The sequence below is a fragment of the Seriola dumerili genome, unplaced genomic scaffold (assembly GCF_002260705.1).
Source record: "Seriola dumerili isolate Sdu_G_001 unplaced genomic scaffold, Sdu_1.0 BDQW01000056.1, whole genome shotgun sequence".
In the NCBI taxonomy this organism is placed as follows: Eukaryota; Metazoa; Chordata; class Actinopteri; order Carangiformes; family Carangidae; genus Seriola; species Seriola dumerili.
In genome coordinates, this window is record NW_019174311.1 from 5,629,622 (window position 1) to 5,642,321 (window position 12,700).

General features: G+C 42.9%; 2 protein-coding genes across 2 annotated transcripts in view; both read left to right on the forward strand.

Moving 5' to 3' along the window:
• Window positions 1-1,169: 1,169 nt before the first annotated feature.
• LOC111219065 (polypeptide N-acetylgalactosaminyltransferase 6-like) lies at window positions 1,170-8,619 on the forward strand. Its single transcript, XM_022741646.1, has 11 exons — window positions 1,170-1,424; window positions 2,737-3,245; window positions 3,844-4,016; window positions 5,748-5,897; window positions 6,468-6,702; window positions 6,789-6,906; window positions 7,014-7,214; window positions 7,335-7,466; window positions 7,577-7,678; window positions 7,757-7,915; window positions 8,057-8,619. The coding sequence occupies exons 2-11, from the start codon at window positions 2,764-2,766 to the stop codon at window positions 8,168-8,170; spliced, it is 1,866 nt and encodes a 621-aa protein (XP_022597367.1). The 5' UTR covers window positions 1,170-1,424; window positions 2,737-2,763; the 3' UTR covers window positions 8,171-8,619.
• A 587-nt stretch (window positions 8,620-9,206) lies between these two features.
• The window catches only part of LOC111219214 (glucose-6-phosphate 1-dehydrogenase-like), a 13,301-nt gene continuing 9,807 nt past the window's right edge, over window positions 9,207-12,700 (forward strand). Inside the window, exons 1-10 of the mRNA XM_022741827.1 lie at window positions 9,207-9,546; window positions 10,279-10,316; window positions 10,454-10,562; window positions 10,649-10,866; window positions 10,947-11,105; window positions 11,198-11,323; window positions 11,416-11,509; window positions 11,611-11,655; window positions 11,862-12,003; window positions 12,498-12,647. Of these exons, the coding sequence (XP_022597548.1) occupies window positions 9,388-9,546; window positions 10,279-10,316; window positions 10,454-10,562; window positions 10,649-10,866; window positions 10,947-11,105; window positions 11,198-11,323; window positions 11,416-11,509; window positions 11,611-11,655; window positions 11,862-12,003; window positions 12,498-12,647 (1,240 nt within the window). The 5' untranslated portion in view covers window positions 9,207-9,387. The remainder of the gene's footprint in view (window positions 9,547-10,278; window positions 10,317-10,453; window positions 10,563-10,648; window positions 10,867-10,946; window positions 11,106-11,197; window positions 11,324-11,415; window positions 11,510-11,610; window positions 11,656-11,861; window positions 12,004-12,497; window positions 12,648-12,700) is intronic.

The following is a 12,700-nucleotide window of genomic DNA, read 5'->3' on the forward strand; positions in this document are numbered from 1 at the left end:
TTGTGTTTGTTTTGTTTGTTGTTTTCAGTGGATTCTCTTAGATCTCTACAGTGGAGATCACAGTAAAGTTCATATTAAAAACAGAGAACTGGGGCACAATCTACTGTACCTATTGAAATATATATAGGAATATTGATTTTTCAGAAAATCCCACTGAATATTTACACCAGAACATTGTGACTGTGACTTGAGTGACATTCAAGAGCAAGTTCATTCTCTCTTCTCTCTTTCACAGAGTTTACTTCACAACACAGCTTTAGCCTGCTTAGTGGTGTTGTTTTAGTTTGGCTTTAATTTAGATCTCAAGTCAATCAGCAGCCTGCAATCAAGATTTCTCCCTGTGACAGTAACCCGAGAGACGCCTCCTTCTCCTCTTCTGAATAAGTCAGTCTACAGTTTCAAGAGGGTGATACAGGAGAGAGTATTTAATTGCTTGCACATGAATAATGGATTTCTGTTGAGGTAATGGCAATGTTCACTTACAGCACTCTATGCTGAACATTAATTAAAGGACATAAATTCCTCCTAATCCCTGATGAAAAAGCACTAATGTTACTATAATAGGCTCATGATACAGGAACCTGTAATGTGTCTGTAATATGCATTAGTATACCAGTGTTTTACACTGTGATTTTTAGGCCATACACACACGGACACACAGACAAACATATATATATATATATATATATATATATATATACATACAGTGTGTGTGTGTGTGTGTGTGTTGTTTGGGTGTGTTGTGTGTGTGTGTGTGTGTGTGTGTGTGTGTGGTACGTATGATGTATGTATTCCAGTGCTCGAAAAACAACCCAAATTCTGGGTTATCACTATTGCTGGAAGCAGTCAACTTCTGCTTTTACTGTAAAATTGTTATAAAATGAGAAATGATGAAACAAACACATAATATCCCAGCTATTCTTTTATTGCTACAACCTAAAAATATCAAGTTAGCCAGGTATAAAGTCCAATACATTTAAAATGTATAAAAATGTATACAATTTGTTTTTATTTTGTTAGCCTAAACTACATACACGTCTTGTATGTTTATGTATATATGTCATGTGTGTATCTGTGACGTATTGTCATTTTCCGCACTGTATGATATTTCAACACAGGAACTCGTGCTCGGTTTTTACTGAAAGTCGTCTTCAATGTGCTGCACGGGAATAACTCAGTTTAAGTCGCGTGCGCCGCCAGTAGGGGACTCTAACTAATCATTTCAACAAATGGCACCTGTTCACTTCAAAGGAAAAGTCGAGAGGCCGCTGAGCTGGTGTGTCCGGGTTCGCACTAAACAACAGTTTGACAACTTCACGGAACTGACTAACCTGCAGCTTGCTCGTTTGGCACCTTTCCACAAATTTAAAGACATATCAAGTCAACCGGAACAGGTGTAGCCGACAAGTGCTCGACAGTTCTAGGTAAGTGGCATCATTTCGAAGAGGTTGAAACCCATTAATATCCATCTTTCTATCGCGTCTTGGCGTCACTTGTGAGACTGACTGTTAATTAGCTGTCTAATATGTGATTTTTTTTTTTTAAATAAGACGTGGCTTGTGCGTATGATGTTTGGAGTTTTGAATGGCTGTACGTCGACTGAATGAGAGCAGGATATTTGCAACCAACTCTTCCTCTTTCATTTGTCAGTGTCAGTATGTTTTTAACCGCAGTTTTTCAACTCTTGCTTCATGTTCTTTCAAGCTGTAGAGAGAAGTGCTGGTATTTAGCAATTTGTAAGATGATAATCTTGACAAATATTCTCATCCTGAAAATATTAAATGTTGGCTTGATGGGACAATCCGGATTTACATCATGTCCACATACTATTGACCTAATTTTCGAAGTTGTGTTTGATCGAATATTTTTGCCCCCCCACCCCCCCACCCCCCCTCCGTACGAACTGTGATGACAACAAACTGGACTAACTGGTTGCCCACCAGAGACAACTGTAGAGTGTGCTCTGGTGGTTTCCCTTTTCTGGAACACCAAAACAGTGTCCTGTTGAATCACTCATGAGGGAGGCTGGCCTGAGAATGGTGTAAATTAATTATGACCAAGTAAGAGTGTGTCTAACTGAACAGTGATCACCTAAGATCACGCAGATGTCCCACATTGCAATGATATTTTGTTTCAGGTAGCAGGAAACAGCTTGTTATTGTGCCAAGGCAGGGTGAACCTATAATGGCCTGTCATGCTATATGTAGCAGGCTCCTACCACTTCCTGTCGTGGATGACGGCTGATCATTACTGGTGAGGTGTCTTTGGAGCAGGTGTCCAAGCAGGGCGTTTTGTGTCACTTATTAACTGGCATGGGAGTTGCAGGTTGAGCCAGCAGTGTGTTACGGCCCATCTGTAGCCACGTGTGTCCTGGAGGACTGTGGCCAGAAAAGGTGAATTCAGGTGTATACTTAGAGGTGTGGTGTGTTTGTTCACACTCTCCTCTCTGTTCTCTCCACCTGTCCTGTGGGACTGTTTCCTAAAGAGACAGGGAGGGGAGGAGCCAGGTTGGCTAGATTACCTGCTGCTATGACAGTTGCACAGGCGCACAAACCGGTCTGAGATATTTTTTTCTTGCTTGTTGTCTTTTTTACCTCAGGAGTAACTCACTGAATGTATAGCGATTAAAGGTTGGGGTTTTGATTTTTACAGTGATTGGTTGAAACCCTCAGTTAACGTTCACAAACATTTAAGAGCCAGTTTCTGGGGAATTCTTTTTTTTTCTGTCTTCAACAGCCTTGGGAGCAACACCCTTTCTGAAACATGCGGCTGTTTCTACGCCGGCGTATGTCTCCTCTTAAACTGGCGCTCCTTGGAGGGACGCTGTTCATGGTGGTCCTAGTGGTTCTCCAGAGGGATGTTGGCTCTTCACCTGCTGGGGATCCCTGGTTTCAGGAGCTGGTGGACAAGAAGGACAAGGTGATAGTCATGGTCCGAAAGGCTGTCAACAACATTGGCTTCCAGATCGGAGCTCCGCAGCCACCACCAGTACAGGAGCAGCCCACCCAGGACGTCAACTGCCCAACTGGCTTCTATACACAGGCTGAACTCAAGCCTCACCTGGAGAGACCAACGCAGAACCCCAGAAGCCCCGGGGCTGATGGGATGGCATTTAAAAAAAACCATATGACCCCTGAGGAGGAGAAGGAGAAGGAGGAGGGCATGACACGTCACTGTTTCAACCAGTTTGCCAGTGACCGTATCTCACTCAGCCGTAGTCTTGGGGATGACACAAGGCCTCCAGAGTAAGAGCATGTTCTCTTATGTTCAGAATTATCTGAGATAGTTTGGACTAATCACTGTTTTACCAACGCGTTTGCTGACGTGCACAGCACAGCAGATAATTTCCTGCATTTCAGGGTCATGCTCAGGGTGGTAAATTATTTACATGTATTTTCATATTGGGCTCACCATTATACTGGAATATCACATATTCTAATCTGAATGTAGCCACAAACACTGAGTGTAGTATAGCATCATGCACCTGACAGGATCCTGGATAATTGAGGCTGCGACATTATCTGTGCTCTTGTGAACACTTTCACTCACTGTAAATGTTTGTTGTTAACTTGTCACGGGCTTGATACGCCTTGAACTATTTATTTTTCTATTTCAAGTGGTTTTTAAATGAGCTGACTGTTTGCACATTGAGCTATTTAAAGTGTTAGTGAGCAGACCTTGAATATCTGCAAACAATGGTCTATTATACGAGGCTTTGCAAGACCTTCTGTGACTTACTTTTCATCAGATATGCCACTCACTTGTGCACACTCTGTACTCTCATGCTGTTTCTTCTTCTCTCCCTATCTCTCTTTGTACTTCCATGTGGCTCAACTTGCTTAGGTGTGTGGAGAGGAAATTTCGTCGCTGTCCACCTCTGCCCACCACCAGTGTTATTATAGTCTTCCACAATGAGGCTTGGTCCACCCTCCTCAGGACGGTCTATAGTGTTCTCCACTCATCTCCTGCTGTCCTGCTCAAAGAGATCATCTTGGTAGATGACGCCAGCACTGCAGGTATGCACTAAAACATACTCGAAGATTCACTGACAGCAGACCATAAAAGAGCTTGTTTAGGAGCTGGGTGACAGTGAGAGGGGACTGGACTTCAGTTTTAACGCTATATTCTTTCTTATTTCTGCTCTTATGTAGGCACATAAATGAGATAAAATTTTGTAGGCTGAGTGGTTCTGCTAACAGGAGAGCTGTTGAGTGCGGTGAAGTTAAAGTTTCAGTAAAGTTTCACAGACAAGCAGAGTAGGTAGAAAACTACCAGTGCTACATTCCAGGAAATTAAAACCTGCAGAGAATAGCAGAAAGGAACAGACAATTCATTCATAATACTCCATTTGACATAAACTTGTAACTTTATCTTGCCATTAATATTGAAAATGTATTTAATGCCGATTAGAAAACTCATTCTTCCTATAGTACTGACACCTGCACTCACTGTAAAAGGGGTGTGTTTCATAGTAAAGTTAGACGGTGAGGAGACATTTTTAAACAATATGAAAGAAAATCTCCAGTGTGATAAAATGTGATACAGGCAGAGGACAGCTGCAGAGCACAGACTGAGAAAAAATAAGTTATAAGTAATATATTAATTAAAATGACCTTCAGAGTTTTTAGGGCAGCATTCCAGTCACAGTTAGGCGTGAGCTTTGATAAGATAGCATAGAAAGCTGTTAGCTTGGGATTTTTGGTAGCTTGCACACACAGTTGCAGTAAGGTGGAGTTTAAATAGCAGAGGAAACTTCTGTTAGACAACAGTGTCATACACAAGAATGACACTCTGTATTTTACAGTCCAATGTGTTAAGTGTTCCGACTTTACATCTTTGCCAGAAGAAAACAGTTCACTCTGGGAAATCTTGTGTATATAGTCTATAAATGATTGTTACAAAACAGTGAATTGCTAAAATATTTTACCCATAGATGGATAAGAGATGCCTTCTTTTCAGCCTTTAGAGCCCACTGTTATTTAAAATGCAAGCCAGGGTTACTGGAGGGTTTCAAGCCATACTAGCTAATATTTTAGGTGTCACATCATGTCATTCCTGGTACCAAAAGTGGAAAAAAAAAGTTCAATCGCAGTTGATGTACTTACATTGATTAATAGAAAAACATGTCATCACATGTCTTAATTTATCAGTTTTCCATTTACAAGCTGACACTAGCCTGGTGAGCCCTGCAGAGAAAGGCAGGTATAAAAATGACTTTGACTGATAAGAATAAGTGATTCACACTGCTACACGTATCAACAGCCTGTCATGGCCTGTTGGCTGAATTTGTCAGTTATATCCTTTCCTAAGCCAACGTGCTGTTACCTTCAGCTGTATTTAGACATTTCCTACTGTACCCAAACTTCCCCTTTCTGTTGCTATAACGTTATGACACATGGTTGGTTGGCTCACTCAGACTGAAACCTTATGAGGCACGTGGCGTGCATTGTGGTTGTAATTACTCTTCGAAGGGAAGTGTGACCCAGTATTACCAGCAATGTTTCCACTTCATTGCCTTTTGTTCTGGTAATGCCTCTCAGATATATATATGTCCGTCGAATCTGTGACCAAAGCGCGCCTCACTGTTCGGTGAGGTAGAAAGTGTGTTCTTTTCCATCCGTAACCAGAGTCTACCCTGAGTACAGCAACACTGGAACTCAACTAAGATAACATTTTCAGCTGGAAAGCTTTTGTTTTAAACGAAGACAAGTTGAGACAGACATGATAATTTAGTTGCATCTCCACAGAGCACCTGAAGATCCAACTGGAGGACTATGTGCGTCAGCTGAAGATCGTCCGAGTAGTGAGGCAGCTGGAAAGGAAGGGCCTCATCACAGCCAGGCTGCTGGGTGCCAGCCTGGCTCAGGGAGAAATTCTCACCTTTCTCGACGCACACTGTGAGAAAACACACACACACACACACACACACACACAACAAACAAACAAACAAACAAACAAAGAACACCCAAGCAGCTGTGTGTTAGAGTTAGAGGTGAATATGTTGTCTCCCATCTCATCCAAAAATGTAATCTAATACACTATTAAGATCCATTCATGTTTTGGGACAATTTAAAACTCTCTTCACTTTCACACAGTACTTAATAAACCTATCAGTAACATTTGCTGAAGATGAATAAACCATAAAATCTAAATATGTTTTACAGCCACAACATGTTAGAGAAGGTTAATTGTAGCATGCCATGTCTGTGTTAGGCCAGAAAATGTGCCTGTGTTTAGGGAAAGCCTGATTTGAGGCACATAATCGATTTTATTTGTGGAAGCAAAATTCTGTTTGATATTTATATTAATTTACTTTTATATGCCCAGTTTTTCTTTACCTGCAGGTTTAAATACTCAATTCTTCAATCTTTACACCTGATTCTGATTGTTGGCAGTAACTTAATTTTTATGTGACGGAGGTTAAGAAGGAAATATGAAGTGATCTCTCTCCTTCTTCCCCTTTACAGGTGAGTGTTTCCATGGTTGGCTAGAGCCCCTGTTGGCACGCATTGTTGAAGAACCCACTGCTGTGGTTAGTCCAGAGATCAGCACCATTGACCTCAACACTTTTCAGTTCAACAAGCCTGTGTCCACCAACCGCGCTTTCAACAGAGGCAACTTTGACTGGAGCTTGACTTTCGGTTGGGAGGCGATCCCCGAGGATGCAAAGAAGCTGCGCAAGGATGAAACCTACCCTGTAAAGTAAGAAGTGCTGCGTTGGTTTCACTTAGAGCGCCCTGAATCATTTAAGTGCCTAAAGCTTTTGTACCTGCCTGTGAAAATTTCAGAACACCCACTTTTGCCGGAGGCCTGTTCTCAATCTCAAAGAAGTACTTTGAACACATCGGAACGTATGATGACAAGATGGAGATCTGGGGCGGTGAAAATGTGGAAATGTCATTCAGGGTCAGTCATTATCTATACTCCCACAGTTCCACATATTACTGAACTACTATCCCGCTTATCATCAAGTTAGAGTCTGAATTGCTGCCTGTGTCAAATGTGATTGACAGGTGTGGCAGTGTGGAGGGCAGCTAGAAATCATCCCTTGTTCTGTGGTGGGCCATGTCTTCCGCACCAAGAGTCCCCATACCTTCCCCAAAGGCACAGAGGTCATCACTCGCAACCAGGTGCGCCTGGCTGAGGTCTGGATGGATGACTACAAGAAGATCTACTATCGCCGCAACAAGAATGCTGCAGTTATGGCCAGTGAGGTCAGTGTGAACTTCTGACAGTTCAAATGTTAAATTCACATGGATACAATGTCATTTATCACCATTCTTCTCCCACATTTTTGACTAGAATTTATTCTCCAACTTCCTTCACTGTTACAGCATAAGTATGGGGACATCTCTGATCGTTTGAAACTAAGAGATAGGCTGCAGTGCAAGAACTTCACCTGGTACCTAAACACAGTTTACCCAGAGGCCTTTGTTCCAGACTTAATGCCAGATAAATTTGGAGCTGTAAGTCATGTCTCCCTTTATCTGCATGTAGATGTCAATGACATAACACACCTCACTTGTTGATTAACTGCAGCTTACTATTATTGTGTGTATGTGTGTGTTCGCACCAGATCAGAAACTCAGGATCTCAAACCTGTCTGGATGTTGGAGAGAGCAACCATGGAGGTAAACCTGTGATCATGTACCAGTGTCACAACATGGGAGGCAACCAGGTACAGTGACTTACACTTGTGAAATTAAGAGCTCTCTGGTGAAGTTTGAGTCTCTGATTGGATGAATGTCTCCTCCAGTACTTTGAATACACAACTCATAAGGAGCTGCGTCATAACATTGGAAAGCAGCTGTGTCTTCATGCCTCTTCCCAGCAAGAGCCGGTGAAGATCGAGCTCTGCCAGCTGAAGGGGAAGGGCACCAGTCTGGCACCACAACAGGAGTGGGTCTTTACTGAGGTGAGGAATGCTAGTAATGGTATTTTCCAGTGTCAAACTATTCCTTTAACCACTGTATGCTGAATAATAAGTGTTACAGTATGTGTATATATTATTTGGGCTTCTGCAATGATTCTCTTTGTCTCTGATGATACTTTGCAGGGAAATCTTCTGAAGAATCCCAGCAGTGGGAAATGTTTACAGCTGAAAGAAGGCCAGATTAAGATGAACCACTGTAACTCTGCTGACATCTACCAGCACTGGACCTTCAGCTGACCTCCCAGTATGCCCATCAGGTAACCTCTTGGGGACACCTTGTAGCCAACTCTACATGGATCCCGTTGGACTTCATGCTGTGGAGCTTGGGGCATTTGGACATACTGAGTGGAGAGATAAAGATGGAGGACAAAGTAAAGACATTCACATCAGCTGAAGATGCTCGGGTTGACCTTGTTTTAAATTTATTTATGATGGAAACTCAGGAAAGACATTTGAAGGTGGTTGGGGATACTCAGACAGACTCTGGACATGAAGGAGTTGCAGCTTGTTCATGACTGACTGTGGCTGTGAACTGCAATGATCTTTCAGTGAATTTACACTCCACTTGGAAAATCACTAAATAGAGACAACAAATGGTAAAATATGACAGTGTGCACAAGTCTTGCTAAAGTGTAAGAAATGTCTGTCTTTTTAAATAAAAGTCCTACTTTTTTGTGTCACATGAATGATTTTAATTGTAGAAAAAGTATTTTTTTAGTATCCAGAAAAGCATTAAAACTGTGAAATATATCTGAGTTATGACCAGCAACTTTGATCTCTCCTGGTTATTTACTACTGTACATGTATAGTACTAATGTTATATCAGAACTAGAATTTTCTTCTATGTTTTAGTCGAGTGATTTTCAGTAATGATTTACCAAGTCTTTCCTGAAAGAATGATTCACTCAGACTCCTTGCTGTGGTTACTGATGTTACACATATTAAATCATTTGGATTTAGAGCCAGAGTGGCATGAAGTTGCCTGCGTGGAAACATTAATTAATCATTTTACAACACTGTGAAAATTGTTATGCCAGAGGTTATGTACTGATAAGAATTGTGTCTGCAACAAAGCCGTATGACTCTCTCGGTTACAGTTAATGTTTGCGCAACATTTATCCAAGGTGTGGTTTAGGAGTAAGGAACATTCCTAGCATGTTCTTTCAGCCTTGTCTCAATAGACCTGAATTGTGAGTTAAAGTGAATAAGCAGGATTTCTTCCAGGTTGCCAAACCTGTTCTGATGGAATTTGTGCAGGAGTACTACCAACCTGCTGGACAATAGTTGCTGGAGAGAAGAGGGTATTTATATCACAAAGCTCGAGGAAGCGGTGACATGATGGCATTTTTTCTTTGCAACAATAGGTGGCAGCATTAACTCATGGAGTGTTTCTGCAAAGCAAGGATGACAACTGAAATTTCACCATACTGTGTGGGTCATGCAGCCACAGGGGAATGAGAGTGGCCTCAGTAGGGAGTGAGCAGATGGGGCAGAAGATGAGCACTGAGCCTTTGACTCGCTCTGAGGTGTTTGGACAGCTCAGGAAGGAGCTCTACGGAGAGGAGCAGTCCACTTGTTCCAACACACACGTATTTATTATCCTGGGAGCCTCTGTGAGTACAACCTTTGAACATCTTACATCATGACAAGAATGACCACTGCTCTTCTATTCTAAAATTTGAAAGTTTCCGTTTAACACAGTTTAACAAAGATCTGCGGAAATTTTCAGTCTGTTTCAGATGTTACAAAAAGGGCCGAGGTTAAAAGTCTACAGTCTATTCTGAGGCTGGGGTCAGTTCAGTCAACTATGTTTCTATTTGCATTCAATTTCAAACTGAAAAACAACTTTAGAGGAATGTTTGAAGTGGCAGGCCCAACAGAGGTGACACAAAGCCTCACAGGAGAACAGTTCACTGGGGAGTATGTGTTTGCTAATCAGCGTGTGTAAGCCAGCGAATGAGCATATGTTGGCTGAAATGTGCTGCATCTACTTTTTCCTTTGTGAAGCATTGAAAGAAGGGGTTGATTTTGGAGCAAAAGCATTTTTGTTTGACTGTTCTTGGCTTTGTTTTCTCTATTTTGCCCGTACCAGTAATCTCTTTAAATGTTACCTGAAGTCTCAGACACAGCTCTGCAAAGAGGGTGTGTTCAAAGTTCCTTCACAGTCTCTCTGGTTGGCGTTTTCTCTCATTACTCAACAGATCTACTCGCTCCACATCACTGTGTCCACTTATTTTTTAAAGTTTGCCTACACTTTGGACTCTTGATTGATTCTTCACAACCACTGTGATTATCAGTAGAGGGTTCATGATCAGATCTCCTTTTCGTTTGCGTTTTTTGCACAGGGAGATCTCGCTAAAAAGAAAATCTACCCAACTTTGTGGTGAGTAGAGAATTGCTTCTCATACACAGGTCGAAGGCGAGAGTTGCTTTGAAGTTGTTTGACTACCCTGTGTTATGAGGAGTTTGACCCTTGGCTGGTGTTCTGTATCACTGCTTTTGACTCTGGTCCTGCTTTAGGTGGTTATTCAGAGATGGCCTCCTCCCAGATGACACCTACTTTGTGGGTTTTGCCCGGTCTAACTTAACCGTGGAGGACATCAAGACAGCATGTCTGCCTCACATGAAGGTAGTACGTCCCTGTATGCTATCTGAGACGAGATTATTAATTGTTTGGGGAGTGTTTCCGTGAATCATCGCACAACATTTCTTCAGGTCACTGATGAAGAGAGTGAGTGTCTCTCAGCCTTCTTCAGTAAGAACTCCTACCTGAGCGGCAGGTATGACGACGGCGGCTCCTTCGACCAACTCAACACCCATCTGTCATCTCTGCCTGGGGGGGGTGATGCCAACCGACTCTTCTACCTGGCTCTGCCACCTACCGTCTACCACCATGTCAGCACAAACATCAGGGCCCACGGCATGAGCCACAAGTAAGTATCCTCCGGTCCGTAAAAACAACGGTTGACATGTTGTTTGATTGCGTGGTGCTGATCAGCTGTTTGTAAAACAGAGGTTGGAACAGGGTTATTGTTGAGAAGCCGTTTGGTCGTGACCTCCAGAGCTCACAGGAGCTGTCAGCCCACCTGTCCTCCCTGTTCACAGAGGACCAGATCTACCGCATTGATCACTACCTGGGCAAAGAGATGGTCCAGAACCTCATGGTGCTCAGGTAACACGCTCCATACACACATTTCCAAGCACTTTACCACCGGTATAAACCTAAACATTGTCATATATGAGGTTTTATGCTCTCACCTCCAGGTTTGGAAATCGCATCTTTGGGCCAATATGGAACAGGAACAGCGTGTCCTGTGTGGTTCTGACCTTTAAGGAACCTTTTGGCACTCAGGGCCGCGGAGGATACTTTGATGACTTTGGTATCATTCGGTGAGAGACGTTACATAAAGTTCAAGGTGAAAACACTGGATACAGTGTCATTGTCACACCAGAGCCTGATTCCAGCCCTGTCTCTCTAATAGAGATGTCATGCAGAACCATCTCCTCCAGATGCTCTGTTTGGTTGCAATGGAGAAACCTCCTTCCACCAGCCCCGATGACGTGAGGGATGAAAAGGTAATACAGATGGTTGGATACCAGGATTTTTTTGTCTTCAATAGCAAGATCATCCACATCATTACAACCTTTTTGTCCTGTGTTTTTTGATAATGCTGCAGGTGAAGGTATTGAAGTGTATAGCTCCCGTTGCAGTGCCAGATGTGGTGCTCGGCCAGTATGTGGGGGACCCTGAAGGGGAGGGCCACTCCAAGCTGGGTTACCTTGATGACCCCACCGTACCAAAAGGCTCCTGCACACCAACTTTTGCCACTGCAGTGCTCTACGTTCAGAATGAAAGATGGGATGGTGAGGCTAAATGTTTTTTTTTTTTTTTANGAAGTGTATAGCTCCCGTTGCAGTGCCAGATGTGGTGCTCGGCCAGTATGTGGGGGACCCTGAAGGGGAGGGCCACTCCAAGCTGGGTTACCTTGATGACCCCACCGTACCAAAAGGCTCCTGCACACCAACTTTTGCCACTGCAGTGCTCTACGTTCAGAATGAAAGATGGGATGGTGAGGCTAAATGTTTTTTTTTTTTTTTAAATCCCTCCTCCTTGTTTATGCTCTGTTTTATGGCACTGTTACCTTCAGCTGTATTTAGACATTTCCTACTGTACCCAAACTTCCCCTTTCTGTTGCTATAACGTTATGACACATGGTTGGTTGGCTCACTCAGACTGAAACCTTATGAGGCACGTGGCGTGCATTGTGGTTGTAATTACTCTTCGAAGGGAAGTGTGACCCAGTATTACCAGCAATGTTTCCACTTCATTGCCTTTTGTTCTGGTAATGCCTCTCAGATATATATATGTCCGTCGAATCTGTGACCAAAGCGCGCCTCACTGTTCGGTGAGGTAGAAAGTGTGTTCTTTTCCATCCGTAACCAGAGTCTACCCTGAGTACAGCAACACTGGAACTCAACTAAGATAACATTTTCAGCTGGAAAGCTTTTGTTTTAAACGAAGACAAGTTGAGACAGACATGACAATTTAGTTGCATCTCCACAGAGCACCTGAAGATCCAACTGGAGGACTATGTGCGTCAGCTGAAGATCGTCCGAGTAGTGAGGCAGCTGGAAAGGAAGGGCCTCATCACAGCCAGGCTGCTGGGTGCCAGCCTGGCTCAGGGAGAAATTCTCACCTTTCTCGACGCACACTGTGAGAAAACACACACACACACACACACACAAACAAACAAACAAACAAACAAA